Genomic DNA, 26,521 nt, shown 5'->3' on the forward strand with positions numbered 1-26,521 from the left:
GATGTCCCTGCTCATTTCAGGGAAGTTGGAGCAGATGACTCTTAAAGGTCTATTCCAACTCAAACAATTCTGATTCTATGATTTCACATAAAAGCAACTTCTTTTTGCACATTTCCTTCACTACTACACCGGTGAAAATGGAAAAAATCAGTATAGTGGTTTGCTCTTGCATTTATTTACTTTTTATAAATAGACTCTTTCTATGAAAAATTCTTGATCTAAAGAAGATTTAAATTTATACCTGTTTATGGTATTACTCTCCTGGAGTCTGAATAACATCCAAAAGCCTTACTCATTTTGTTGACTACATAATAAATTATTTCTATAATGCAAACACAAATACTTGCACATTCTGTCTCTATTTTGATACAACACAGGAAAAATAAATGCCTAATTGGCATTCAGCAGCTGTAGGCCTGGACAAACATCAAATCTATGCTCCTTATCTTTCCACTTATGATGGTTTCTACTTGTTATGACCTTCTTTAAGAGCCCTAGAACATGTGTTTATACATACATAAATATAAAAATCAGTTTACTTGAAAGGAAAATAAGACATTTCAAACATGATCTTATGTTATAAAGTAGAGAAGAAATAAGCAATTTCCAGAACTCTGCAAATATTCAGAGCCTTGATTTAAGTTCTTAGGGTGGCATCAGTTGTTAAGTAGCCAACTTTCCTCAAGATCATGTTTTCACTTTTATTAGGAGGTCACACCATTCTCGAAAGCTGAAGATGACTAATAACATTCCTTTGCAGTTAACTTTTAAAGAGGAGACCCTGTCCCTTTTAGTGTTTACTTAGAATGGAGTACAAAAACAGATATTTCTCCAGGTTTCAACTCGTTGATGTAGCAACTTTGTGCTGTTTTAAAATCATCACATGCTTTCTAGAATTCAAATAAACATGCCAGAGTTGCAAAAACATGTTTATGTCAGCCTGGAGTGAGACCTGCCCTTCTTGCAACACAACCAAGATTTCTTTTCTGATTTCATGACCGGGATTTTCTGAAGAGCCTGGAGCCTGAGGAAGTATAGTGCTAAGTACCACTGACTCACAGCTGTGTCTGAAAATCTTTCTTCATCTCATACTCTCCTGTGTTGACAAACTGAGAAATAAAAGAGGATGGAGTTCTACCACCTTGTACCTGTCATTCTAGGGTTTAATTCAAAGCCTGTTGATATGAAAGGAAGCAATTCTAACAAGTGTTGGTGTGGACTCCCCACCTGTTACCTGCATATGGTGAAATATCCTTCCTCAGTCACTAACTTCCACCAGATAGTAATGGGATTCAGAAGCTGCTCTCAAGGGAAATTGTTACTAGCTTCTGCCTGTACTGTGGAAACAGTTTTATTGATGTTGGGCAAGTCCTCCACATCCTGATGTGGTTTGACTTCCTACTGACACCTCTTCCTCCCAAATGTGGTAGATGTACAAAACATGAAAATCAAACAAACAAAAAATCAAACAAAAAGACAAACAGTTACAAACTTTTGCTGGTAAGATGAATACCAGAGTTAGACATGATGAACAAAACAGTGATAAAATATTAACTGCTTGCTGTGTTTTTTTGACCTTTATAGCCTCTTCAAAAGATGTAGGTACATTACACATTGTTAGATTCAAGGTGGAAGCCATAGATAAAATAACAGAGAAAGCAGTTGAACATAGCCTCAGAATATCTGAGTTAGAAGACACTTGTTTATCATACCTGTAATTTTTGGTTCTCTAACTAGTTTCTACAAAATACAGTATGCCTTTGTTTTTTGGAAAGAAGGAGCTAGCAGCTATTGTTCAGCAACAACAGGGATCCCACACTGTGACAAAGGTGGAACTAGTGGAGGGTTTACCAAGAAAAAAGTACACAGATTCTTTCAGGTAGACAAATATTACTCCTATATGTGTCTGACATACTCATGGTAAGGAGCTGCTGATGGTGCTGGTATATGAGCAATGTACCTGTGGGGATCCTTGGTCTGCACTCTTGCAGTGCTCCTCTGAGAATTTCTTGGTGGAAACACAGAATTTGTCATAGAATTATGATCTGCTATCAGGAAATCCCTAGAACAAACATGCATTTCCCTTTGTCAAAATCAAATTACTTTTTAAAACCAGCAGCAAGCTCTTCATTTTCCAGTAAAACATCTGCAGCCATTTCTGAAGGCTGGACCAAGGTCCACAAGGGCTGCAGATATACTTTGGTCAATCACTTTGCTTACATAGCTTGTCTTTTGATTTTTTTTTAGTAGAACCAAGTGATATAAAGTGACATACCAAATCAAATACATTTACAAAATAGTATAAAATAAGCTTCCATGTATCATGGGTACAAGTGACATTTTCTAAGGACATACTGTATTAGAGGTAGGTGAAAAAGGGGAGATGATTCTGTAACCTTCAAATATCCCAGGATCCTCCATTTGCTAGTTTTTCTTCTTTTTCATTATTTTATTTTATATTTTTGCAGACACAGAGGGCTTATAGCAACTATAATGCGGTTTTTTTTTAAACAGATCAAGATCACCCTACTATTTTCAAAGCAGTGCATATCTTCATTTGGTCCAAATAGGCAGATTCTGCCCATAATTTGAGACTTTATGTAAATTCACTGAAGCCTTTGCTTCTCTCTGTCTGGGCAGACCTAATACCAGTATGTCAACAATGGCTTCATCAAACCTCTTTTAAAGAAGATCACAACCACAGGTTAACATTTTTTCAACAAGCATTGTTTAAATGCTGATGGTCTCTGAGAGAGAAGACATCCTTTAGCTAGTTTTCCATGCCCGTCTTTGCACTGGACAGTTCTGGTGTGCCATCCCGTGTCACATGTTCGAGAACAAGAAAGCCACGGCCCCGTCACCCACCGGGGTTGTGTGAGCTGTGGAGTTACTTTGCTGCTGCTGCCACTGCCAGTGACAGAGTTAGTCATTTGCCCTTGCTTCTTTGGCACAAAGAAACTGTAACGGACGTCCACTGGTTGAGTTGGGTCAGTTGCAAGTATCTGCACTATAAGAACCTCCTTTGTGGCAGAGTGTCCCATTGCATGCAAGAAATCATCTTTGTGACTCCAGCCACTATAGTTCATGACAGTTCCATTGATATCGATGATTGTTTCTGAAGTGGAGATCATATATTTTCCATTGACAAGGTACTCACCGTTTTTCTTTTTCAGGGCCAGGTAGGCAGTAAACCTGCTCTGGTCCTTAGTCTTGAATTGACGAACTTTGATGTGAGTTGCTCCTTCTGGGATTTTCACTATATCTGTGTAGCCCTTACTGCAGAGGGGAAAAAAAGTAGTCAGTAGCTGCTGTGAAATAAAACTCAAGTCTTACTGCAAAGCCTAATGAAGTGACCGGTAAGACACAACCTGCTTCATTTTTGTTCAGGCCCTGAATCCATCTGCCTTGAGGCACATTTGAGATTAATTTAATCAGGTTCCATTATTTGTCTTTTGTAACACTGTGTTCTTGAGGAAATTTTTACCGCACTTACTTCAAATTGCTTAATCTTCAGCTTCAGGAATGATTTCACATGAGTCAGATACAAGAGGAATGAAAAATAACAGATAGTTTATATACTTCAGCAAAGGGTGGGAGATATGAAATACGATGCACATTTTCCGTGCCAAGGAAAGATAATGAGATATGCATTGGTTACAGCTGTTTCTTGCTGCCTTTGCCGTAATGATTAAGGAAAGCACGAGCAGAGTAACAGCTGGATAGAGGTACCTTGGGAACATTTAAAAATAATCTTTATCACTGAGAAAAAAATTGTTTACTTTGAAATTCATAAAGCTGAAGATGAATTGTTCAGTGTCTAATAGAAGGTGCACTCAAACACTTAATTTGCAGCATAAAGTTCTCTGGTAGGTACTTATGAAATGCTTTAATGCAAACTTAGGAAGAGATATTTCACTTTTCTACTGAAAGCGACAAGCACTCAAAACCTGCAAGTGTATCAGAGCTTTTACTATCTCAAGTGTGTAATTTGTTTTAACCATAGTGATACACAGCGAAGAAGGCTGAACGCTATACATAGCTATAGGCTACAAACTGGATTTTGCAAACATTTATTTTCATTTCTAAACCTGTGACAAAACCATTCTGCAAGTACCTTGTATCTTAAGTGCCTAGTGCTGAAACGGATAGAGGAAAGGAAATGAAAAAATAGACATACAATTCAGGGAAGCAACAGACTCCTGGAATTGTTTAAAGAATGGACTACCACTTTCACCAATTTTGGTTGCCCAAACAGAGACTGCAGAGACTAAAGATGAAATGCTTGTTCTATTCCCATGCTATTTCAAGCAGTTACGGGGCATCTACTAAAACTCTTTTAATTTATCACCGCTATAAGCCTGAAGGAATATTGTGCAAATAACAAGCTGGGTGTCTCTGCTCCACAGCACTGCAGAAATACTTTTACTTAAAAGTTGCCAAAATAGCTTTGTTAAAACACGTTATTAAAGTTACAAAATCATCTAGTTAAAAAAAAAAAAAGAGAATGCAACATTCTCAGCAACATTCCATGAGCAAAAAGAAGCATGTGCAGCCTTAATTCCCCTATTTCCCAACTTCTGAGTAATTAACTTTATATCCCTTTAAAAAAGTTCTTAGGAAAGAGTTTTCCAGGAGATTGGTTTTTTGATCATTTTAAGAGAAAAAAGACAAGATTTTACTATTTTAATGTAGGGTTTCTTTTAAAAATCTTGCATAAAGGAATTATATCAAATAATTTTTGCATTAAAAAAATGAAAATCAAAATCAAGTTAAAACACACATGTTACTTACAGCTTGATTATTACTAAGTGAGACAACTCTTTGAATGCAGCAAAGCCAAATCAGTATTTTACTCTCCAACTGGTCCCATTTCAGTTAAAGCCATGATTTGAGGAGTAAGATGGTACCTTCATAGGAATAATTACAGTGGAATCTCACTGTTCTCAATTATATCTACACTACAAATCTGGCCTCACTAAAATTCATGAGGTCTCTCTAGCATTACTGCTGGAGCCAGGGCTGAAACATAAGGGTTACTACTGAAGCACATGAAGTGTATGTCATACAGTCTTCTTTGTTCAGGCATTTCAGAATTTTCAATCAATATTTAATGTTCAATATTCATTCAATATTTACAAATTAGAAAAGATTTGGTTTATATAAGTACCAAATTGGATAGAAAGTCATTCTTTTTGGATGAGGTATTTCGGCGTCCTTAGGTGAGTAATCATTGGTTTACCAGGAAGAAGATTGCTTATGGTTATTTTTATAACAAACTCACTTTTGAGGAAATTTTTGACTACTATTACTCAGTGTGTCAAAATGTATATAAATGAAAGGTCCTTTCAGGAGTCAAATTTCACATTCTAATGGTGTTTCACGTATATGCAAGAATTTGTAAGACATAAATTCTATGTTCATTTTAAAAGATGTTGTGTGCTGTATATAAATGTTCAACTGAAAGTTCCTAAGAATAGGTCACTATAGCAATCTAGTGAGACCTTGCAATCTATATAAACAGTGGTTGAAAAATCCTAATTCTTACACAAACCTTAAGGGAAATAAGAATACAGACAGAGGCAGACTTACTTGACACTGGTAATCTTGGTACAAAGCTTGCTTCTGCTTTGTGGAGTCAGGAAAAACCATGGGGGAGTTGCTTTTGTTTTACTTATATTAAGTTGTATCATACTTAAAAGCTGAACTCTGACAGAAAAATGGCTTATGGATGACTGCTATAAATATTTTAACTTAAAAAAAATATTTGTTCACCTGGAGATCAATATTATCCCAGTGAACAGTAAGGGATATAGTAAATGTCACATATAAGCCTGTGTGTACTTCTGACATCTTGCCTAGTCACCTAAGCTCCTTGTATAGTCAGCAGTGTGAAAAGACATTTTAGGGTATAATCACTTTCAGCTACTGAGGATTACTTTTACAGCTGTGCTCTAATACTGCCTGCTTCTTTTCACTAACTATGCAAGGAATCTATGTTACTAAAATGATGATATCTACTAGATGATATTAAACGCCATTCCCAGTGTGCCTTGCCAAGACAGCATCACCTGGGAAACCTTGAGTTTTGGATATATCTAGATATACCTCTGACACCAATAGCTTTCTGATTAATCACTGTCTTCCCTTCTCTCTATCCTCTAAAAACCATATACCATCTGGCACAGCAAGACTGGCAAACAGCAGACTATGTGCTTTACTCTAGGCAGACTTCCTATGACTGGTTGCTCACTTGTATCACTAGTACTTTATGTCAGAAATGAACTGGGTACAGTGTTTTGTCAGGTGATTATTTGCCAGTTTTGCCAGGATATTGTTAAGAGGCCAGCTGTAAACATCTGAACAGTGCAATAAGCACTGGCAATGTACACTTTTAATCTTCATATGAAAGTAAATTGCATTTAGAGGAGGGAAGAATGAAGCACACAAGTAGAGCTACTATTCACACAACAAGATACATTTACTAATATTCAAGATTAATACCTCTTTTTGGTGAAGGTTCCCATGACTTTTGTGCAGCTTGAATTGTCTCCTCCACATACCCCGCATTTATCATACTGGAGTTTTGAACCAATGATGCCATCACAACCAGTTCGAATGCATTTTCCCCGGACACAGACTGAATTACTGTATGGCCGACATTCTGTACCGTCAGTCACCTAGGTAATCAAATGCCTGTTAGTTAAAATTACCATAGGAAAAAAAAAAAAGTGCTTTTGTGTATCTGACTGGCAAAAAAACTTATTTTTGTCACCAAAGAACAGATTTACTGACCTAACAACCCAGACTGAGTTTCTCTAACATTCCCAGTGCCACAGCACTGAAATTTAGCAAAGTCTGAAAACAGTGTGAAGTAAAGCACTAAAATGACCCAGACTTTAATGACAAAGTCATATCTTGCTAATAATAAGAGTACTTGTTGATCACCTTTCACTTGAGAATTTCAGTTCATTTCATTAATGCGCATATACCAGTTAAGAGGCAGAAAACTGCAAGCGTAGGCATGGGAGATACTTCAGTTCAAATTGTATCTGATATGACAAACTGACCACAAGTCATATCTATACAAATTGGCAAATTAGTTTTTATTGATTGGTTTTGTATGAATTACTCCAGATATTCTTAACATCATTCAGGACAAAATTTATACTTCAGTTGTGGTACTCTCTCTCATCCAGAAGACCCCAGACTCACAAATGAGTCTTCAGGTAAAAGTCCTTTAAACATGACTGAAAAGAAACTACAGACCTCCAATGCAGCTCTATATCTTTATGGACTCATATACCACACATATACTCATATTCCAACTAAGGTGTGGGAAAACTTTGTGGAAAACTAATTTTAGAGGTCAGTTCTGGTCCTAATGTATAATGACTGGATGTAACTATTACATCTAATCACACAGCTAAATTTTTAAATCATATGATTAATGCATCCTTCCTTGTTGTAGAGCACTGTTTTTTAAGATAGAAGACACTTAACTGGAACATGAAATCATGATTGGAGATGTCATTACCTTTTGGGAAAATACCACATAATAGCCCGTTCCTTTGGCTCGGCAGGTGAGCTTGCAAACATCTCCAGGAAGCACTCCAGCATACTTGGGGACCCATTCAACAAAAGTTTTGACACCCTTTGCATCAGACTGATAACCATTCCTCGCTTCACACTGCTCTTGTCGAAAAGATTTAGCTGTAGAATGATTCACATTATTAGTGACTATTTCAGACCATGCTGCAAATATCATTATGCACCCCTATTATTCCAATTTCTTTTTAACATAACTTTTTAAGTTATGATACTTCATCTCTTTACCTAGAAGAGGCCTTCAAATCCTTAATTTTTTAGAGCTTGGAAACCTTCCCATGACACAATAAGCTATGAAGGACTGAAGTTAGCATTATGATTCATCTTCTAGGACTGAAATTGCTCTACATTTGATGCCCTTTATTTATGAGGTCAGAGTGGGGATAAGGGAAGAACTGTCATATTGTATTAGCGATGAAAATCTTCTTTGGTAAGCACGCTTTAGAGAAACTACAACAGATCTTGGATGTTTCCTTTCGCATTTACTATCTAAGGACACAGAGGCTGGATCAGCTAACGTACCATTTGCTGGGCAAGGTGTGACATTGCAAGATCGATAGATGGCCCTCTTGCCAGTGCAGTACCGGCCATTGTTTCTAGGAGCTGGGTTATTGCAGTGACGATAAGCAAACTGAACGCCTCCACCACATGTACGGGAACACTGTCCCCAGGGTCCCCATGACCCCCAGTTACCATGGCTTGATGCCTGAAACATAAGAAAAATGGGAAGTAAGGACATCCACATCCAAGTGTGAATAGGTGTTCAATCTCAAAGACATTGCTAATGTTTTCCCCCAATTGAAGGTGTTCCCTTGCTCATTTTATCAGGGATAAAAAGGTGTTAGGAGCCTTCTTTCTGCAAGTGAAATTAATTTTATCTGCAGAATTATGGCATCTGATTTAGCACTAATTTGCCACCAACGGGCTCCATAAACTATCTCCAGAGGATTTGGCTCTGGAACATATTCATAAGGCTATCTATGAGTAATAAATGCAATTATTATTCTAAGTAGGTATTGCTCTGTATTATGAGATCTAATTTATGTAAGCAAGCATTTTTAAGGATACTTGAATGCTGACTTCTAAAGGACGAGATAAAGTGATCCCTTACATTGATGAGTTTTGTTTCCAATTAACTACTTCATACATATACTACAAATATGACAAAATATTCATAGTTTCAACATATACTCAAATTACATTAACAGTATTCTAAGTCTAATATTAGGCAATTGCTTCTGCTTTTCACTTTGTGAATAAATCAGACTATTTCAGAGTTTTAAAGACAGGAAATGAACACATAAATCAAAAATTTGGGCAGTGAAAGTGAAGAAGAAGCTCCTTCTGAACAAGCAGTTTAACATTTCAAGAATACTGGCAAGAGAATGAGCGTTCAGATATATATTACAATTTTGCCAGTTTGACTCTATAGCATATTCCAACAACTAACAGATATTGCACAAAGAAATATACCAGTCTATAAAGAAGAGTGTTACAAAGGCTGCTGCTTGATTTGAATGACTCTTGTATTTTGTAAATATCTTCACAAAGCTCTACAGCTCTGTATGTCTCCTGTAGGTGTAACAGAAGGAGCAGTGCTACTGTCTTCCCAGTTAATTTCAAAGTACCTGAACTGCACAGCGGACAATTATAACCCTGTGGACTCTCATGAGCCTCTTCAGGGTTAATAAAATGACAAACAGAACTCCTTCACTGTAGGTACAAACTTGGCTGCTCTAGAAATTATATCCTGGATGAACTTCATCAATTTTTCTCTTCACTAGAGTTAGCTCTCTGGAGACTTTCAGATGAGGGTCATAAACTAAGTTTTCATATCTAATTTGCCTCAGAGTCCATTGCCAAGAAATCAGGAAGCTGTGAATCATTCCTTGCCAATCTTTCCATGCATCCTGAGAGCTGCCTTATTGAATGGGTGTCCTCTAGTCTGAAGTGATGCTCTTAGATTTCCAGGACTGTAGGCTTCCAAACTTCAAGAAGAAAACATGCTTCCTGAAACTCAGTAGCATTTTTCCTGTATCCTTCACCACTCCAATTACATGCTAAAAAATACGGCAGCTTTCAATCTGACTTTCATAATAAAGTGCCTTTCACTCCTACTTCGAGGATTACGCCTTCTAAAGTTCCCTAGAGTCACAGCTGGTAACTTACCGAGTAGTATTTCTTCTTGGTTTTGTCAACACATTTTCCCTGGAGACAGATCCTCCCTTTTCCACATGGTGTTCCTTCCACAGCAGGCAGCTTCTTAGTCAGACACACCATTTGACCTTGACGAACAACTGCACACCACAAGCGAGAGCACACATCCATCCCGGGACACACTGTATATTCAGGTCCAAATGCCAATTTGCACTGACGAATGGCATCATAGGTTTGTCCTGGAAGCTCCTCGGGGCCCAGGATCTGCTTTCTTGGTTGGTCCAGCAAACAGTTACCTAAAAGATCAATCCAGCCTGTTATTACTCATTACCTAGTTTTTCTGCAGTGTTGTATCTGTGATTCAAATTAGGGAGACCGATAATGACAGCAGATCTCATTTGAAGAACATTGATGTCATTGGAAATGCTCTCTGAGGTGTCATTAGGCTTTGTACGAGCTCATCGTACTACAACTGTGGTCTCTCCCTCCAGCATACCAGGTGTCACAATTCAAGAAAGTAAGTGTAAATAAGTTTAATTCAGGTCCCTTTGGTCTTCTATTCTATTTTCCTTTATATGGCTTGACTCAGAACACATTCCACTGCATCAATTTGTGTTTTATAATATGATCAAGAGGAGTTCTGGTAAAGAAAGCAAAGCGCTCATTTGAATTTTGAGCCACAACATCACAAATGTTAATGCTTCTAACGCAAAGTCTGAAATTCAAATTACAAAATGCAGACCGTGAGGCACTTAAAAATAAATAAATAAGTAAATGCATTCCCCTCCAAAACCACACACACACACACAGAAGCAAACAGATCAAAGGAAAAATATAAAATGAATATCAAATCTAATGTTGGTGGTAAATCTAGACTGGGCTTCCCTTGTAAAGAATGATACTTGGCTGCTTCTGGAATTAGTTTGTAGAGGACTATATATTTTATACAAAAATGCACAAGAAAACCACCCCAGAAAGACAAGAAAAAAACAGAATAAATATAATTACAGAATTGAATATGTGTGCTGATATATATTGCAGAAGTTAGAATTTGTCTGGCACACTGTAAAAATGAGAATTCTATTTTGGTTCTAGAGGATCTACTAACAGATTTTGTTTGCTATTGAAAAATTTGGTTGTTGACATACAGAACTATTTAGTGAGCATAACCTATTTCACACCCCATGAAAGGGGTATGTGGTCTTGGCAAACTGCACTTATTCTTGGCCAAAATAACTTACCACAATTTACATACTTTGCAACCTATACCAGTATTTTTCAGATGGATCATGGGTGAAAAAATGGTCTCTAAGAATTCCACTGTTTAAACTAAAAGAATTAAAATCACACCAAATACCCCATGAGTCTATAGCTTGTGTTTTCCTTCTAGAATTGCAATTTTTCCTTTTTTACTCTTAAGACTAAGACCAATTCTTCAACCAAAAATTCTTTCTGCATCATCATTTACTACCAAAAAACTACAACGTTGTTAAAGTTCTTCTATTTATCCTGTGCTTACCATGATTTACCTTTGCCTTATTTTTGATCTGGATTATGCTGACATTTTTAATAAAGAAAGGTGTGTAAATGCTACTTGATGATCTAGGTACCATGAAATAGAAAATTCATGGTACCCTAGCATTCAAATTCTTTTATAGTGTAAAATATTCAAGACATGGTGAAGAGTGAGGAAGCACAGATGTGTTTTTTCTTTTCCTGAAGTTTCTGAAAACTAAGCCACTGGCAGTAGTTGCTGTCAAAAATATATTATGTAAAAGCAAAAAACAGCAATTCACTACATTACAGCATACAGAGCACATATATACTACTATTCCCACTTTTTGTCCTGAGTACCAAAGAACATCTGGGTGTCCTGGCCTAATGCAACATTCTTGACTGATGACAAAATTAATCAAGCCATTTCATTCTCATTCTCTCTCCTCAATGTTATGTGCAATACAGCCTTGGAAGGCAGAATAAAATCTGTGCAGGAAGCAGATAACCAGGATATAAATTAATTAAAATAGAAATAGTCCTTTTTTCAGGTTACAAAGAATACCAAATAGTCAGACTAAACACAATAAACTGTAGGCAATCATACCACAGTCTAGTGGTTGGCATGACAATAAAGGCAATTAGTATCTTACAAAGGGTTGGCTAAAAGCAGATGGTAATAAATGTCACTGTCTTCTGGACACTAATTGAGTATTTTCTTCCTAAATGTGAAATTGCTGTGTGGGGTCATCTTATAAGTGTAAAATAAATGGTGATATGATGACAATGATGATTACAGTTCTCAGAGTGGGCCTCAGGAGACTGGGAATCAGCACCTTGATCATTTTCAGACCTCCTGGTTGACCTTGGATGAGGCATTTCTATTGAATTTTATTCAGCTGACCATAACTAGATGTAATGCTGGTGTCTACAATTCAGTAAGCAGTCAGATGTTTCACTGCTTAGTACAAACATATGAGCTTGTGGTGTAATTCAATACCACTAATACAACTGATGTCATCAATCAAATCACTGATACCATTAATCAGATCCCTCCATGCTATGGTGGGAATTAAGCACCCACTTTAAGCACAGTTACCTACGTAGTAAAATACATAGTTATCTACACAGTGCACTTTTTATGTGATGAGTCCACATCCCAACATCACTTTCCAAATGCATTAAATAGGAACCTCGGCACCTAACAAAAGGCTGCTACAAAAGTTAAAGTTAAGATTATGGAGCCTTTCAAGGCCGTGTTGAATTAGACACGGAGCAACTTGATCCAGTGGGTAGCAACCCTGCCTGCAGTAAGGGAGTTGGAAATAGATGATCTTTAAGGTGTCTTCCAATCTAAGCCATTCTGTGACCCTATGATTCTTGCTGTTGAAGCACTACAGATGAATATCTATATCTATATGGGAAATGTAAAGGTTTGAAAAAATACTGTTTTATAACAGAATAGTGCTCACAGATCCAGGTTTCTGGACATTCACATTTCATTATGCTTAGCCATAAGGAGCAGCATATGAAGTACTTCATTTATCTGCTTCCTCACACCATTACTGCTGTGCCTGGTTTGTCACAAAGCACAGTTCATAAGCTTGTGCCCATTCACACCAAAAGCACTGTGCAGACTGCTTATGTTTTGTATGAAAGATAGAGCTTCCTGTGACTACACAAAATCCAGTCAAAACATCTTAAAAGAAAGCCTGGTATAAGAAGGTCTGTATATTCTCATTCTTCTGTTGTATCTGCTATTTTGTGCCTTCTTTGCCTACATTATGTCTGTGGCACCGCTCAGAATTACACCTGAATGGTTAAACTTATTTTTCCCTGCTAGCAACTCTTGAAAGATACAGGACTTTTCTCTTTCAATGGAAAGATGGCAGGAGGGCATCTTCTCAAAATGAAAAAAACAGGGGAAGTAGTGTAACTACATGGCAATACATCATCCACCGCTAAGGAAAAAAGAAAAAGAATAACTCAAAAAGCAGACACATGCTCATTCTGAAAGAAACATGGAAATATGGCACATTTGCACTGTCTTATTATCAGTCCGAAGCAGCCTGAAAAGTGTCGTCATGCTCTACAGGGTTCTCTGGGCTTTGGTACACTCGGTGTACATTACAAATGGGAATTACAGCTATGGATTCGTTCCCTGACTAGAAAATAAAACCAGAAGGAGTTTTTCCATTCCTAAAATAAAACACGTACTTTCAGGAGAATAATTTGAACAAACTGCAGTTTAAATCATTGGCCTTAGTCCTTATTTCATAGATAGTGTTTGTGTTCTGTCAGGACAAATCTTTTACTTAAAATTAACACCTAAAAATTGATAAACTTCAACAAAAAAGGATCACTGTAATTTATACAAGGTCTATGAGGACCTAATTATCAAGAGAACACATTTCCTAAACACTATACTTTTGAAAGCATACCAATAACATCATTAATAAAACTAATGTGCAGATAAGACCAGAGGCTCACATTTTCCATGAATTATTTCATCCCACTAGTAAGTCTTTGGAACTACATGCCTGAGTAGTAACTACTCCTGAGTATCAGAAATGGCAATATACTCTAACCCATTTGTTAGTAAGTGGACAGATCCTAAGCACCTCTTGTGCAGGAAAGAATACATGACTTTGTGAAAAGTGTCAGAAATGGAGAACTGCTAAACTTCTTGTACAGGAAGTCAACACTGGCTGAACAAGGAGACCACAACGCAGCTCTGAAGGATATGAAGCTCCTACCGACTTCTACTGAAAAAAATGACAGAATGACATTCTTACACTTGTAGGATAGATTCTACTCTCTACAAGGTCAGTGAATACATACTGTGAAACTCCCAGGTGAGACAAAAGGGAGTGAATGCAACTAAACTCAAAAAGGAAAGGTCTCTTCACATGTAGAAACTCACTCGGTAATATTAAGTCAATGCCAGAGCATTATGGGCATTAAAATAGGACAGTATAGATTAATGAATCTAATAAAATTGAGAGAAAAAAAATGAAGTCATTCTCCAGATAGGAAAAAACAGGAGAAAATATTTCAGAGAGCATTGAAATTAGCCAACAAAATACTTAAAAGCAAAAAACTTTACATTCAGCAGACATGTCATACCTTTTATCCATACGTATTTCAGTTACCATAACAACTTGATCCATTCACTCAATTATGTCATTTTTATCTCAGCATTTTGGAATTTGAATGGCTTAAGAACTGCAGTTGCTTTGGAAGCACAACGAAAACTTTAAAATTCATTTAAGAGTTCAGACTATACTTTATATTACTACTTGTTGGAAAAAATGAAAGTTTTGTACTTATTCTCCAAAGGTCAAATGATATATTTAACAAATATTAGTTACATGATTTGGAGGGTAAGCTCCTGGAGCAAAAGCAGTCTTTTGTCGTAGACTGTACAGAGGTTTACAGCCCCTCTACACAAACAAAATGAATACAATTGCTTTATAAACAGAATAAATGCTCTTAATGGTAGAAGCACATACACTCTGTTCATATCTGCAGTGTAATGCTAAATAGACCATATTAACCATTCTGATTTCTGTGAGGAAAAGAAATTTCCTTTTGTCTTCTATTAAAGGTATTCTCTGTAGCATTTGGGAAGACAAGACTAATTTTGTACTTCAAAAAATTGAAACTCTCTGTGTCTCAAACTGAGTTATTACCAACGTGCACTCCATCAAGTCTTTATTTTCTTTTGCATTTGAACCACACAATATGGGCACGAGACTCTGCCTGACTTTTAGATCTTTGCCTTGTTCCGCAAGCACTTTAAAGATGGTTTCAAGACAAGCAAGGAATTAAAAGCTTATATTAAGTATTTAAAAAAATGACACGTAATCAATGCAAGATGTGATAATACATACCATGACCATCATCAAAAAATTCTGTTATAGTTGCTGATGTGCATTTGGACCAAGGCTTGGAAGCATCAATGCTAGTCAGGATGGAGGACATGAGGCGTTTATCTTCCATGGAGCCAAAGTTCTCCTCACAAAATTTGGAGTCGTCATGGGAAAGCCCAAGCAAATGCCCTATTGAAACCAAATGAATACATTAAATAAAGTCACTCATAATAAAGTTTAATAGCTGGAATCCACAATCAAAGTAAAATGAAATGCATTATTTGCCCTCAAATTTCCAACAGCAGAACAAAGCATGCCACTTGAAATGTGTATCTATGCTTGAGGATAAAAGAGTTTACATCACTGCATACAGCAAGGATGTAGTGCCATCAGCTGATTTGTCACCAAACTGAGCTGATTCTGAGCTGATTTATTCTGATGAAGACTAAAGTGAACTGTACTTATTTATATGTCATGAATTTAATTCTCAATGTTTTCCAAATAATCTGCAGTAATAAAAACTAATACTTCACAAAGACATCCTGCCATTGTTTAGAAAGGCTTTACAGTATCTTTCTAAATGAACACAAAAGTTCTGTTGCACTCCTTGTTGAAGTGCAAGTACCCTCTACAGTACATCAAACAATCTGAGCAATGTTTTCCAGTAGTCTGTCCAATGTACAGTGTATTATTTTGTGGGATTTGTTTTTGTTAGGGTTTTTCTGTTTTTATTTTAAATGTATGTGGCATTGGGTATTTATACTACAGAACACAAAACAATGTGAACACAAAGCAGGACACAATGTAACTCGCAAAAATCCTGGATACTCAGGGGAGCTCATTCCACTGCTAGATTAGGCCTTATATAACAGAAATCTTCACTGCAATTCAGTGATTCCTACTTTCTCTAGCCTCTGGGCAGGCAACATACTGCTTTCTCTGTAAACATCAGGTTTAACGTTAATTTCCACATGTGCATTGGCTTATCTCACAACCAATTTGCTGTCCAAGAGGTATAAGAATGAATGGATACCAAAGCTGCAGGGAGTTCAAGTCTGAACTTAATTTTCACAGTCTTCAATCTCACCCTTGAGGTGGTTAGTAAGATATCCAGAGTCACACCACTAGTGCTTTAATAAGGACAAAAAACCACCCATCACAGCCACTGCAGAGAAATAAATCTGAGGCACTCAAATAGCCTGTGTGGCTGAAGAGACACATTTTGTTATTCTACAATAACTAAAAGTCATCTACATACACTAGGTTTTATGTTTTGGTATAACTGCTGTATACTAGTTGAAAGGTGACAAAAGAAGGAATACTGACGACAGAATACCATATTCTGATATCCATACTAACAGCCATGACAACAGTAAAAACAATAACAATACCTACAATACAAAAAAAAGCAGAAAACCAGTATAAATCTATGTGCCGTATATAAAATTTATGATATGTTGTTTTCATCTGCTTTAGAATAGAGGCCAAGAGGAAGAAAATAAAGGCAGCACTCACTGTCTAGCTGTATCTGAGAGTATGATAGTAGCTATCTAACTAGAAGTATGCAATAAGTTTGGAGAAGACCAGAAATAAGGGTTTCTTGCAGTCCAGCTCCCAGTGATGCTGAATTCCTGATCTAAGGATGGAACTCCAAGACATGTGAGAAGAGAACCTTGATCTGTCATCTCATTTGAACCAATGATGACTAAGAGCAGCCAGTCCTACTGCTCTGAAACTAATGCCTCCTATTTACTTCCATGGAAACGTCAACAGATACAACACTATTTGATAGAGCAAATGCTCAGCTAAAAAAACACTATTTATCAACACAATAATCACCATTAGCTATGCATTTTTGTCAGAGACAAACAAGAGCTTGTGCATCATGCTTGTAAAAATCTGAACTAATGGAGGTGACCCACTATGTTAACACTGTTCTGATAGCATTGTTGGGAGAAAAATGATGCCCACACAGTCCATCTTTCATCAGCCCAAACAAATGGAAGTCAGAAGGCACTGCATCTGGGCTATGCAGTGGTTATAATAAGACAGCACAGCTGAGTCAGCAATGTACTCCGAGGTTTACAAACTGGTATGGGGCCTGGAGTTATAATGTTGCACAAGAAAGGTTGTCTTTGTCTCTGACCTGACTTTTGTAATTTGAGCTTTCAGCTGAATGACATGATGATCAAAGTTGACAGTTTGTCAGATTACCAGGAAATTCAGAAGGACCACTCTATTTCCTATATCAAGACAGTGCACATCACTTTGCCCACTGAGAGCTGCATCTTGAGCTTTGTCTTTGATGAGGAATTCACATGTTGTCACTCCATGGACTGTTTTGACTTTGGCTCATAGTGGTGACACCTCATCTTGTCACGAGTAATGATGTGATCCAGGAAACTGTCACCTTTAGCCCTGTATTGATTCAATACGTCCTGGTAAATTTGCATACTGTGGTCCTTCTGTTCCTGTGTGAGCATCCATGGGACCTGGTGTAAACTTAGCAATATTCCAACATTGCCACCATCTTTTCCGACACACTGAAGCTCATACTCTGCTCCATACACATTTCTGTAGTTGTAATCCACTAATTCACATGGATAAGCTCATCAAGATGCTCTTCATTCTGTGGTATAGCTGTATGGAACATGGCTTGTCTTTCACAACCACTGCTGCCACTGTCAAAATGTCCCACACACTGCCTCCCTGTACTCACATCCACTCTTCGGTCTCAATAAATGTTCAGGAACTGTCGAGTACTGCAATTTTTTTCACATGGAGGAATTCAGTTCCACGTCTTTGTTTCATATGCACTTCCATGTAAGGCGCCATTCTGTCAGACTGCCCCTCTCTTGTCATGTGCCACATAGCAGCAAAACGTAATGGAATATTGGTGAGAAGGTTCAGTCTCTACTGCCATACCACCAACATCCATCTCTGATATTGTGGGCCAATATAATAAAATAGGTGGCACTAGTTTTGGAGCAGCCTTTTCCTTGTTGATATTTACTATTGCTGTGCAGCACTGTTACACTTACAAACACATTCCTGCAAGAATGTAACAATTGATATATTTATACAGAAGGCAAGGCTAATTACTGATGTGTTTTACGTGCACAATTTGAGCCTATTTCTTTCTTGTAGGTAAAAACACTTTCCTTTGGTGATACACTATGAGGCAGATAATGCTGCTTTTATTCTGCACTCACATGCAGTAAACACATGTCAAGTTTCAATGTGACATAGTGTTATACGAATACATGCTCTGAAGAGATGGGATCTTTTTTTTAAGCTGATGCAGAGCAAAATAATTATTAGACACGTGTTTCTCAGACAGAGTAACCAAAACAAACAGTGAATCACTTCTAACTGATCAAACAAATTATCTGAAAGTGTCACAAGCTAAACGTTTAATGAATGCTCAGCTACTGTGTCAGTGAGGACTACTACCTTTAACTTTGCCAAAATGTAAATACAACAATAATGAGAGTTTTCAGGAAATATGAAGATGATGTTGGTTTTGGCTGCCTTTATATACAATGTTATCATTATGTTTGCATTCACTGTAATGCAGTGAATGGCACCAGGTCATACTTCATATCTGAGAAGCACAGCCAACGTGTTAATGAACCTCAACACATGCCTAGAGTAAAATAACTAGAACTGTTCTCTGATGACATTAAATAATTATTTGTAGCAAATTTTCTGCTAACTTAAGCAAACATTTTCTGGAGAGGGCTTTATACATATCCACTAACATTTGCTGAGGTACCTTGTATATACGGAGTGGTTCTGCACTTAAATCAGGTCTGCAAATGCATTGCTTTGCTGAGTTGCTCCGGAGTTTCTTGTGATTTACTTCCAAGTCCACTTGAATATGCACATACTTCCAATCAATTAAGCAGAAGTATTTGCATAAAATTAGTCCAGCAAACATGAAAATACCATGCTGATTAGACCTGTCCCACTATAGCAACCTTCTCTGAGGAAATTCTTATGCTTAAAGCTTGCAGGAACAAGTTTTTCATTTGTTGTCCAAAGACAGCTCAGGGTTGTAACACTGCAAGAAATTACTTAACTGCAGAATGTTTGTGAAACAAAGAAACAAGGTCCTGTTAGTGAAAAAGAAGTTTCATTTTAAGCCACTGGAATTGGTACTGACCAACTGTGTGTGAATAACAAAAGCTAAAAGACTGTTCTAAAAGGCAGAATCATAGATTCATAAAGGTAGGAAAAGACCTTTAAGATCATCCAGTCTAGCCATCAACCCATCAAGACCATGCTCACTAAATGAGGTACATCTGAGTAACTATGGCATGGAATCTGTGTTTGGTGTAGGATATGAGCAGTATCTGGGCATGAATCAGTATATTCTTCAGAGTGCTCAACATTTTGTAGCACCACTGTCATGGTTTTACTGTTGACAACCACCCAAAGCTACCCGAACCTCAGTGATACAAAGGATTTAGTCTTATAGGGTGGAATTCAAATTTCTTAACACTCTGTGGTATCACTCTGCAATGGTCCTCCAATTGAAGGTACTTCACTCACTATGTGAATCTTTTTCCTGCATAACCATTCCACATTCCACATGAACACATAATCAGTGACATAATAATAGACACTATCAATAAGGATTCTCAGCTTCGTCATCTATGAGACTCTCTGCTACTTAAAACATTCTCTTAACCCATTTTTTTGGGGTGTAGCATCTTCCTTGCAACAACATCGGTCCCAGCCTCAGAGAGAACTCTTTGTCTTTTCTACATGTGTTTTTCAGCTCCTGCATTAGCCCCTGAAATGAGATATGTAAGTACACACAGCTTCAACTGCCTACTGTCAAAGTAATGTGGACACAGTACATTAAACTACAGAAATTCTACAGCTGCCAATGTGAACGCCCCTGGAGCAGGCCAGGGATTTTATTGTGCTTTAGTTGGTGCCCAGCTTCCATGTCTAAACATGATATAGTCTCTGTCCTTCTCTTTTCTCTCCTACCCACCATCCCTTCTCATGTCGCATGAACTGAGCAGGAATCAGCACAGCTGGAGGTGAAGCATTGTGGATCTATCTGTTAATGAGCAGCCTGCTGAGGCTGAGGGAAGGCCCCGACATACCAAAAAACCCTGAGCTGCAGCTCCTCTGAGATGTACTTTCTGTGCAGAATTTAACTCCTGCACTGCATACTGAAATTTTTCTTCCTTTCTTTTTTCCTTCCTTACATAGACAGAAGAATATCCTTCACAAACAAGGAAGCTTGCAGCCAAATTTCAAGCCCATCTCTTTGAGCAGAGAAGCTCCAAGTTTCTGCATAAAATGTTTGCAAATTAATCTCCCCCTCAGAAATGGTTGGACAATCTCTGCAGTTCAGAATAAATAAATAAAATGAAACACTTCTCAGGCGACTATTCAACACAGAACATTTCAACCCAAATACTTTGGCAAAAATACAAGAAATCGAAACAGGGTCATCTTCTGGAAAGTGTCCAGCTACTGGCTTCACCTTTAATTAGAGTGCACTGTAACTTTTATCTTCATAAATGGGATGAACTGAGGACATACCTCATTAACAGTTGCCTACTTTGGGTTATTAAACTGGACCTTTGTTCTACAGTATGAGAATTAATCACTTACCTGGCATACTTATGCTTTTTGAGAGGTTCCCTATGTCTTTATGACTCTCTTGTTACTTTAAAAATTTTTGAAAATATCTTTTTTAACATCATAAGAAAAGAGGTAGTGAATAGCTTCCCAAATATAGAACTCTGACAGTATTTGAACTTTTAAATAAGCCACCAGCTATATTAGTGAAAGTAATAACTGTTCAAAGCACTAACTGTATGAATTCTATCATCTGTACATATTGATTTGCTTGTTAACTTTGTATGTATGTTGAATGCAATTTTTGAATAATTTTGTAGAACTAAAATTCCTAATTCTTATCATGACCTAAATCTCTCTCTATCCTAACTTCCGGTTTTAAAACATTATGGTTAGACTTAGATTAAGATGTATGGCAAGCTTCAGATGACTCTTAAAACTGTTTTGCTTTTTCATTAGAAATAATAAAAATTCAAAATGCCACAATAATTTGTAATCTCTGAAGTATGCTCTTTTTAGCACAGAAGTGGGAGAAACAAAGTGTTTCTATACCTGTGCCTTTCATCCTTTTATATCCAAGAGCAAGACAACAAGTACTTCCCTTTCTATTTGAAAAGTCCCCACCCACATGCATGAACATGCTGGTATTATGAAGTATTGCCCAGGACATTAGCATGATTATTGGTAGGGTACTTCCCATTATAAGAACCAAAGTGAGAAGGTTATGGGTGATCCTTCAAGTAATCCTACATGTAAGCAAAATTCCAGCAAAAGCTTTGGGCAAAGGCTAAGAGACATAAGGAACACAAATCTTAAAATGAAAGCTTTTAAGAAGGATGCCAAATTTAATATCTCCCAATTCTGTACTACTAGGATCTTCATACCAGGTTACTGATAAAAAGGAAGAAAAAGGGCTCCTGGCAGCTCTGTAAAATGATGACTGATTGAGAATGGGCTAGTAGATCATCTGATGTTTTCTACTTAATGAAGCATCTTACTGGTGTTGACAGTTCCCACTGAGTGAAAATGACATAATATAAATTTACCAGCAGGATGGTGTTTAGTTAAGTTATCCTGTAGAAATGCACAAAACGGTAAAAGGAACAGATGGAGAGGAGGCAGGGGTTTACCCTCACGCAAGAGAAGAAGAGCTAGCCTTGTAAATAGTTTCCTTCTCATACGGCAAAAAGACCAACCAGCTAAAAGGAGTGTCAGTCTTTCTTAACAGCCTTCCTTCTTCTTTTGATTTGAGAGCAGGAATGGCTGCATCAGTAAACTGTTAAAACAGTATGAAAGCAACTTGAAGGCTCTGGACCCCGATATATTCTGGAGTGCAGTCTTCAAGGGAATCTTGGTGCAGCTCACTCTGGTTAGATGCTCAAGTAAGAAATAAAGAAAGTCAGCTGCAGTCATCAATCCCCAGACTCTGGTTCACCTTCACTTTCTGCATTCCTGACAGCGGACTTCGCACTGCACAAGGTCCCACTACTAACTACTGAAGGCCAGTACCTACTGCAGACCAGTAGGAAATAATAACTCCAATGGGATTAGAAAGAATTTCTGCACCTTGTAGGAATAGGGTATGTATTACTGAAATAAAATGGGAATACTCCAAAGTATTTCTAACAAGTCATCTAAAACTTCCATCTTCACTAAATATCAGAATACAAAACACTCTGCAGGTACATCAGGAACACATCAGAGCTATGCTGGATGTGTTGTAAGGCACATTACACCGCAGCTATTTTCTACAAAACAACAATGTGAATATTTCTGAAATTTCTTAAAATGTGTTGTGAGACTATCCGTAAAGGTTCTCTGAGCCAATAGTGTGCAGAAGTCATATAACCTCATTTTCCATTGATATCTCAAGTATAGGAATGCAAAAAGCAAAAAGGAGCATCAATGTACAGCAAGTAAAGCTCAGCTTTTGCTAAATTATAAATCATGCTGGTTAACTCTTCTGGAAAAAAACACCCTTGTTTATGAACATACAGAGATCTCTAGTACTTAAACTCAAGAGCATATCAAAGTACAGCTCTTGCACCACAGAACACATGCAAAGTGACACAATATGCTAAAAAATCCTACAGGCATTGTAATTTGTTTTCTGAGAAAAGTTCTGTGCCAATTAAGCATTTATTTTTCAGTGAGGTCAAGCCTTTCACCTAATTTTCAGTGAAGATGACTGAGGTACAAAAGAAGGTCAAGTGATTTACCCAAGGTTACCTAGTGAGTCAGAGCAACTCCTGGAATCAGGATTCAGGAACCTCTTGGCTCAACATTCTTTGGTTTAATTACCAGGCCATGAATTCTGCGCAATTCTCTTGCCCTCTCCCTTTCTAACAACAGATTGTCATTTCTTTGTGCATATACTTTTTTTCCAACTTGTGCAAGTACTTGGCTTGTAATTAAGAACAACATATTGATATCAGTCACAGATGGAAATCCTTCTGAAGTAATGAGAATTTTGTGCAACAAATGATGAACCTAAGCAATAATAATTAATGAATTTTTTTTTTACAAAGCAGCAGCATTTTGAATTACACAGGCTTACAAAAAACAAGCACAGAATGTAAAACTGGCTCTTCCCCTTTCTTCATATTTGAACTTTCCTTCCAGTGTTCTTTTCCTTGACTGCTATCCATTATTTACAAAAGAAAAAAAAATCACTTTCTCCTTTAAATCTACAGCACAAAAGCAGTTTTTAATATTTCTGGCTTAAAAAATTCCTCAGGCTGAAAGAAACAATAGTCTGAAGTGCAGTTCCTCTTCAGGAGCATACGTAAAAAAGCCACAATCAGACATTCATACACCAGTCCTGCAGACTTTACACAAAACAAATGTCTACTGAAATGGCTTGTTATAACAGACTTCTGTGGGAGATCACAGATACATAAGCCCAGTCAGACAATTTGCTGACAAAATTCTGTCCAGGCAAAGCAGATTAGGCAATTACAAACTACTGCGTCCACATCAACTCAAATGATCATTAAAAGATGTGGTCCGTAACACATTTGCTATTTTGTGTGCCGTGTACAGGAGAAGTGAAAATTCTAATGAAGAAGTAGGATATGGTGATTCCAATTTCATGCTTGTCCAACTCAGGGTAACTCACAAGGAGTATAATTTGCTGTAGCTCATACTAAATGAATGAACTCCAGGAGAGTAGACAGTGCAAGACTGAATACATTACATTGCCTGCTGTCCATTTCTGGTGTAATTCTGCTTGAAGTATTGTCTGCACAAAAACTACATGATCATATCAGTAGTGTTTATCTGCTAAAGACAAAAGCAATCCCTACTTTAATCTGCAATATGGCAGGGTGGGGGGGTCAGGCACTGCACACAGCCAAAGTGAACTTTTATTGATAACAAGTGTTCTGAAACATTAGGCAAAACCCAGCTTCGTTCTCAATTCCCTCATGGATGCAGAGGTCATGATATACCATTCTACCTACTTCTCTTCATGTTATGATGTTTCATGTTCCACAACAACTTTTCAAAACATAGCGTTGTTTAATTCAATTCTTCATGAGGTCACACACATACAAAGATCAACGCAACTCCTGCTGCTGTGTTTAAGTTGCTTCCTGAAGTCCCTGATTGAGAATTCTGTTCTCAACCCCCTCTCTTCTCTTTCAGGACTGCTTCACATTTGCTAAAAAGACAAAGATCCCTAATCTAGTCAGATTCAGAAGTACAGGGTAGATAAAGAAAAGCTCAAGCATATTTAGAAAACAAGGATTCACATAACCTTTCCCCCTTCTGTGTCTCCATTTTTCCACACAAAGGCCATTGCAAAATGGCTCAGCCTCACTAAAAAATGTTAGTTTTAAGCACCATGTGTGCTGCAGGTAGAAAAATTATGTATTGTATATAACATTATAAGCTAGTCACACTATTGTTAGGTAAGCCAAGTGTTTTTTAGTCAAAATTTTAAGCAGTAAACTTTTGTACAGCTGATGTTTGCATTTTGAAACATCATGTAAAGCTTCTGCCCTACTCCTCAGATTGTTCATCTTTTCTCTTAACTAAAGGGAAGGGCTTAAATCAAGTTCATAAGGGCTTAGTACAAGTGCTCTTGCTAGCAGATGTTTAAATAAAAACTTGAAAAAGGTTCAAAGAGAAGGAATCAAATAATATTCCTGATGTATGTCATCAGAACAGATTTGGATGAATCTAACTCCCTTTTTTTTGTTGTTTTAAGAATGCAACTCTGCCTAATTATGATTACCTGGATATTTGCCCAAAACTTTGTCTGTCATGAAAGAAGCATAATATGAAAGTCAAATATCATTCACCATTTTTTCATGTTCCTATGATATGCTATGCCCTTGGCAATCTATCCCCCTTAGAAATGAAAGTCTACAAAAGATTTGTATTTAACAAATCTGAAGCTTGCTGTTATCTGCTTTATCTTGACAGCCTCGAAATCAAAGAGCTACATATTCAGCAATGGCAAAGAAAAGATGACTGTGTATTTAATTACTTTGAGAGCATACAAAGTGAACACATGGTAAAACACGGAATTAGAGGTTTTTTTTTTGGTTTTTCCTACATACATCAAAGGCACAACTACTACTTAAGTATCATACACACAGCTCTTGGTTTCAGTTTTTCCTGGAGATGGGTCAGAGTCATGAAGGGTTACACAGGCTACATATATTAGGCATGGCTCTCCTTCTACAGAGGCCTACAACTCTAATGCAAGCTAAGGTTCTGAAAAATACTTTGAACTCATACAGAATTCAGTCCAATTGTATTTTAATGTATTTCAGTGAACTGTTTTAATAAGGACTCCAGGAGTGATATCTCACCTTTGAAATGGTCTCTTTGCATAAAATAATGCTCTTCAGGAAAGCACTGCACTTTGTTGACAGCATTCATGTTATTTTCATTCTCTAGTGATGGTAGATGCCACAGGATGATGGCAAATTTAAAAAGATTTTCCTTTAAACATATTATTGTCCAGTTTTAGTTTCTGTACTGTTCCTTGATTTTAGGTGTTCAGCTGTGTAATACAGATGGAGAAGTAGTTGGAATAACTTCAGCCATAAGAAATGAGGCTGAGAAGAGAGCTTGAAAAGTCATCTTGTCCATCTCTCTGCCATAAGATAGGATCAACATACCAAAAACCATGGCTGTTTGGCCAGCTGACTCCTGAGAGCCTCCAGTGATGGAAACTTCACAGCCTCCCCAGGCAATTCATTCCTTTGCTGAACTGTCTTTATGGTTAAATGACTTTGGCTAATGCTTAAAGGAAAGCTCCCTTGCTGCAGTGCAAAGGCTATTACCTCTTGTGTTGTCCCAGGTAGACATGGAGAATGATTTATTATGTACATTTTCACAACAATTATTGAATATATTTGAAGACTGCTTTTATGACTCCCCTTCAGTCTTTCTGGCTCTAAAGTCACATGTAAAAGATAAAGAAAATTAATGACCAAAGGTTTAATTAGTTCCATGTAGCAATTTTAAGCTATAATCTAAAAATAAAATACTTGGAAAGAACATCAGTAAACCATATTACTCAGGAGGATACAAGGAGTAATAGCATGCCAGCGTGATTACACAACAGAGAAATAGGAACTTTGTAAAAAGGTCAAATGAACATTACCACTGAGCAAAAGAGTCAGAGCTTTCTCTATATCTGCTCTTAAAAAAATCCTCAAGATTGATGGAAAGAATAAAGATACATATAATTTAAGTTATTAAACTCATTTAATTTTCACTGAGCTAAATTGGAGTCTTGCCTGCTTATAGACTGCAGGAAGGATGCTTTTGTA

The 26,521-nt window shown here is 37.2% G+C and overlaps 1 protein-coding gene across 1 annotated transcript in view; it reads right to left on the reverse strand.

The window, feature by feature from the left end:
* Positions 1 to 2,499: 2,499 nt before the first annotated feature.
* The window catches only part of ADAMTS5 (ADAM metallopeptidase with thrombospondin type 1 motif 5), a 39,234-nt gene continuing 15,212 nt past the window's right edge, over positions 2,500 to 26,521 (reverse strand). The window contains exons 3-8 of the mRNA XM_010722791.3: positions 15,150 to 15,317; positions 9,775 to 10,058; positions 8,128 to 8,311; positions 7,535 to 7,710; positions 6,502 to 6,677; positions 2,500 to 3,276 (exon numbers count right to left, since the gene is read on the reverse strand). Of these exons, the coding sequence (XP_010721093.2) occupies positions 2,706 to 3,276; positions 6,502 to 6,677; positions 7,535 to 7,710; positions 8,128 to 8,311; positions 9,775 to 10,058; positions 15,150 to 15,317 (1,559 nt within the window). The 3' untranslated portion in view covers positions 2,500 to 2,705. The remainder of the gene's footprint in view (positions 3,277 to 6,501; positions 6,678 to 7,534; positions 7,711 to 8,127; positions 8,312 to 9,774; positions 10,059 to 15,149; positions 15,318 to 26,521) is intronic.

Source organism: Meleagris gallopavo, chromosome 1 (genome assembly GCF_000146605.3).
Source record: "Meleagris gallopavo isolate NT-WF06-2002-E0010 breed Aviagen turkey brand Nicholas breeding stock chromosome 1, Turkey_5.1, whole genome shotgun sequence".
In the NCBI taxonomy this organism is placed as follows: domain Eukaryota; kingdom Metazoa; phylum Chordata; class Aves; order Galliformes; family Phasianidae; genus Meleagris; species Meleagris gallopavo.